Here is a 4,682-nt window from a genome sequence, read left to right as displayed (position 1 = left end):
TCTCATGTGGTAGTCCATTCAATAATTGGCTGCACCTATTTTCATTGGAGGGTACTATCCTTAGCTATCTTTTGGAGCAACAACAGGCTACCAATACATATCGTTCTCTTTTTTCAACACAGTAGATTAATGGTCACCATGGACTGAAGTTCACACTTTTTTAGTTTTGTTTTTTCCTCCCCAGTGTCCTGCACTCACCACCATGCTAGCCCTCTACAAGTTAGCCACTGTGCTAATTACCTAAGGTCTTCCATTGATATACATGAGGCTGTTGGGCTGTGCGATGACTTTGTCATGAACTGCTATCAAAACACTTGGTATAGTTAAGGCATACTTGAAACTCATCCCTTGCTGTAATTGTTGTAGATATGTGATTTGATTTGAGATTTTCTGTAATCAAGACCAGTGTTGCAAGTTTAGCTAGCAATGGCAAGAAGTGGAGAAGAAGTCAGCTCCCGCAGATGGTTATCTTCAGGGTTCTAAGCATGTTCAAGACAGCAGCGTTCACATAGCCACGTTGTGCAAGAAGATACAATAATTGTGACAAAGGTGGTGTGTCTTCTTGTTGTTGTCGTACCATCTATTGTTTAACATAACAGATGTCAAACCGACTTGAACATAAATGGAGGGAAAATAACAAAGACAATCCTGTTGGTGCATCCACCACTGGTGCTTATTGCACACAATGGCACAAAATAGGCAGAAATGTATAATTTATATGTTATTTAAAGTACTACATTCAGCACTTAAAGCAGGCCAAAATGATCCAAAACAACACTTTTTGGACCAGATGTTTGCAAGTTGCTTCTAGCTAGCACTACAGAAGAGAAGCGAGCATAATGGGAGCAGTGCTTTATAAAATCCAGCATTTCTGACAGGTCAACAAATATTTGCAAACACACAAACTGTTTGTGTGCACTTTCTCACAAAAGTGTGTCTGCTTGCTAAAGGTACGGGTTACACATTTGAGGGAGGGAAAAAAAGTTAATAACTTCAGAGATAGAGAACGATGTGAGAAAGACAGGACAGGAGGGGAAGAACAGGTTATGTACGAACGTAAGGACTGCTCAGCAACTGTGATAAATAGTACTCAGTAGTTCAATCTCTGCTCCTACATATTGAAGAATGTCTGTACTTTTGCCAGCTCTGTTGTACTTTGATCGATAGGTGAGGCTTACAGACCCACTCCTTCTTTATTGTGCATACACAATCATGTCATATGAGGACGTGTGGTGACTGTATATTAAGCTGAGTAATGACAGCAGTTAAGTAGTGGATTTGAACTTCTGCAGTTCCAGAAATTTTCAAAACCTGTCTGTCTTAATATGAGAGTCACGAGATAGAGGGGTGTTACGTGAAGTTAATCTTTCATTCTTACTCAGTGGGAGTGTCTGACCTGTACTATATAGAGCTGTGTGTGATACAGCAGAGGGGAAAGTGTGAAAGGCATCACAGGAAGCTGCTGAATTTCTTCACTGCCTAAAGGTAAGTGATTAAAAGAAGTGAACTTTTTTGTAAAGTGTTTTATGGTTTAGTTGTTGCTACTAAAATTGGACTTCAGTGTGTCACATTAAAGTTACAAACTCTGACCTTTTTAGTTCAGAAAGAAAAAAATCTGCAAAGTCATGTTGATTCTGTCTTCCAGATGTTGAGGATCACTCTGTGTTTGTCATTCGGTGTGTTTCTGTGGGGATTTGCTTCATGCTCTATGTGTCCTGATGGGAGTACTTGTTCAGACACTGCCACCTGCTGCAAGACTAATATCGGATATGCCTGCTGCCCATATCCAAATGTAAGTCAGAAACTTTCTGCCAGTGCAGTAACTTGATTGTTGGTTGTTAAAAAGCTCTGCTCGTCTTACTTACTTTGCAGGCCATGTGCTGTAGCGACCTGCTCCACTGCTGCCCGTCAGGATATCGCTGTAACCTGGTTACCATGAATTGTGAGAAATTAGACCAGCCGTGGCTGACCATACCCATGGTGAAGAAGGAAGCTGCAGAGAAACCAGCCCCCCCTGAACTGCCTGGAACTCCACTCCAGGAGCTTAAAGAGAGCCACGTCCCAGATCAAATAAAGACTTCAGTGGTCTACTGTGACAGTTACACCTACTGTCCTGATGGCACTACTTGCTGCAGACACCCACAAGGAGGCTGGACCTGTTGTCCCTACTCTCCTGTGAGTCAGCCTAAACACTCTTGTGCAATAAGACACATGATTTTAATAAAATTCCCTTTATCTTCCACTAACATGAAGCAAGTTTGCAGCTATGATAACTATTCTTTTGAGAGACTAAAAGTGTTTCTTGCAGGGCAAATGTTGTCTGGATGGCTACCACTGCTGTCCAATTGGATTTGACTGTGACCGAACCTACCAGCACTGTGTGAGGGAAAAACTCACATATCCTTTCCTCCGCAAGCCAGCACTACCTTCAGGACCTGCGTCCTTCATCCCAACTTCAGAGGACAAAGAAAACTAGAAGAAGGTAGGAAACACCACATTCTAACCACCTTCACATGTGGAGAACATCCTGGGATAATTTCACTGCATGACTCACTGTTCAGATCAATTTTAAAGGCTACAGACCTTTTTTTGTTTACTGGTGTTTTATCAAGTCATGTGATACCAATGCATACCTGAGCACCAACCAGGATTTAAGCTAAATGTCGTGATAGTCGTGGGCTTGGTCACTGATGTTGACATACTGTCACATGATGAACCCTGTGGTGATGATATCACAGAGAGTTATTACTGACTCATTGGCTTTCTTCAGCTCTGAGTATTTTTTCTTCATAGTTTTGCAGCCTTGAAAGATTTTAATAAATCCGAAGTACACTGGCTTCAAACATGCAAAGAGCATGTAGCAGCTAAATAACCACAAATCTCCCACAGAGAAATTAATATTTTGCGTTGATTCCAGTTCAGTGTCAGCAGTAGAGCTTATTTCTGCTGCCCCTTAGTGATCAAATGAGGCAGAGAGTTACAAGCTGGCTCGATCGTAGAGCAGCAAAAATTGCTTTTTGCAGCCCGCCAGGTTTAAGTTTCTCCTTCTCTAAACATCCCACACTGTGATCTGAAGGGGCAACTTAAATAGATGCTGTTTTAGAGTACACAAAACATTCTGACCAAAATATTTTGTTCTAACTGAACAATTTGTAATCATTTCAGGGACACAGGAAGCAGATTTTCAGCTGCTGTGACTATAGATGTACCTGCAACCCCTCTTGCGTTATGGTAACACATGCTGAGATGGCTTTAAAGTCCACTGTGATAGATTTTTTTGGTTATTTTTGTTAAAAATTGCCCTAAAATTCTTTTTGCCATGCTGAAGAATAGTACACAGGTGTAAAAAATTGTGAAAATTAAATCTTATACTTTCAAATGAACATTTAATTTCTTTTTGTTTTAATTTGTCAGAAGGTTCAATAAATCCTCCACTTTCAGAAAATTTTAATTTTCTGGCAATTATTTCATGGATGAAGCTTTACAGGCTTAAGCTAATGTTACTGCATATTTTATAATGGAGAGTCACCAATTATTGCTTGAGTAATGGAAATGTGGTTTTTATCTATTCCATTGTCTTATATTGCCCCTGTGACTGAGTGTCAGTGAGTATAGACCAGCATGTTGAATTTAAGGTAGTAAGGTGAAAGGCTTCTGATTTGTTTTATGGTTTCTTCCTTCCTTTGTGTACTTTTCACACTTAACCAATAAAAATAACATCTTCTTCCAAACTGGGTCATGGAGTCATTCATTTATCTTCTTTTCACATCGCAGTCTGAGTGCCCATGAACACCACAGCCTGCTCTACACCAGTCCAACATAATGAATTACAACTTTATCGCAATACTTCATTAAGATAAGACTTTGAAGTTGATGAACAAACTGAAAAAACAAACAAAACAAACCCTTGTTGGTCTTGCCAGCCTAAAAAGCTTCCAAACTGCAGATCCATTACTGCTAACTTATTCCATGTTTTGGTCACTCTTTTGGAAACGGGCTGTTTGCTGCTGACACCTAGTGTTGAAAACACAGAACAACATCACAGCAAATGGAATAAATCTGTCCCCCATTTGCAACATAGATATTTGAGTTGGAGCAAATATTTATCTTAGATTCCTCACGTGGTCAGAAACTACGAGTGGAGCCTGGTGTTGCTAGACAGGTTATCCACGTGAACATGCATATCATGAGGAGGGTTTGGAATAAACCCCAGAATACTCAACAACGGCACCATTGAGAGGCTGTATCACAACCTGGTATAGCACTTGTAATGCTCTGGACCACAAAGCTGTGTGGAGGATGGCCAGATATGCACATTGTATCACCAAGTCTGAACTGCCAGCCATCCAGGACCTCTACAGACAGCACTGTAGGAGGACAGCCCAGAGGATCCTCTTTAATCCAGCCACACACTCTTCAAGCTCCTGTAGTCAGGTAGGAGTGTACATGAGCATCCACACCTGCACCAGCAGATTCAGGGATAGCTTTTACACAAAAGCCATCAGGCTACTGAACTGCTGAAATATCAGAATGTTTACAGACAGGTTGTTTACAGCTTGCTTCTGCTGACCCTTAGTGGCCATTTTGAAGGATGGATGGATGGATGGAAGGATGGATAGATGGGTAAGACCCGCCCTCTTCTCATTTCTCAAATTGCACATTCTCAGTTCCTCTCCTTGACT

General features: G+C 41.0%; 1 protein-coding gene across 1 annotated transcript; it reads left to right on the top strand.

The window, feature by feature from the left end:
- The first annotated feature begins 1,176 nt into the window (after window positions 1-1,176).
- LOC113014219 (progranulin-like) lies at window positions 1,177-3,731 on the top strand. The gene is made up of 5 exons (XM_026155608.2): window positions 1,177-1,485; window positions 1,646-1,792; window positions 1,873-2,175; window positions 2,309-2,482; window positions 3,166-3,731. Exons 2-4 carry the CDS (start codon window positions 1,646-1,648, stop codon window positions 2,474-2,476), a joined length of 618 nt encoding a protein of 205 aa, XP_026011393.2. The 5' UTR covers window positions 1,177-1,485; the 3' UTR covers window positions 2,477-2,482; window positions 3,166-3,731.
- Window positions 3,732-4,682: the final 951 nt, after the last annotated feature.

Source organism: Astatotilapia calliptera, chromosome 22 (assembly GCF_964374335.1).
Source record: "Astatotilapia calliptera chromosome 22, fAstCal68.1, whole genome shotgun sequence".
In the NCBI taxonomy this organism is placed as follows: Eukaryota; Metazoa; Chordata; class Actinopteri; order Cichliformes; family Cichlidae; genus Astatotilapia; species Astatotilapia calliptera.
Note: the sequence above shows the minus strand (reverse complement) of the source record. Positions and strands in the feature narration are given on the sequence as shown.

Excerpts from the sequence above, each read along its gene's own strand:
- LOC113014219 (XM_026155608.2), top strand. The coding sequence starts at position 1,646 with ATGTTGAGGATCACTCTGTGTTTGTCATTCGGTGTGTTTCTGTGGGGA. Across the intron at positions 1,793-1,872 it reads CCTGCTGCCCATATCCAAAT|GCCATGTGCTGTAGCGACCT; the intron begins GTAAGTCAGAAA and ends CTTACTTTGCAG. Across the intron at positions 2,176-2,308 it reads CCTGTTGTCCCTACTCTCCT|GGCAAATGTTGTCTGGATGG; the intron begins GTGAGTCAGCCT and ends TGTTTCTTGCAG.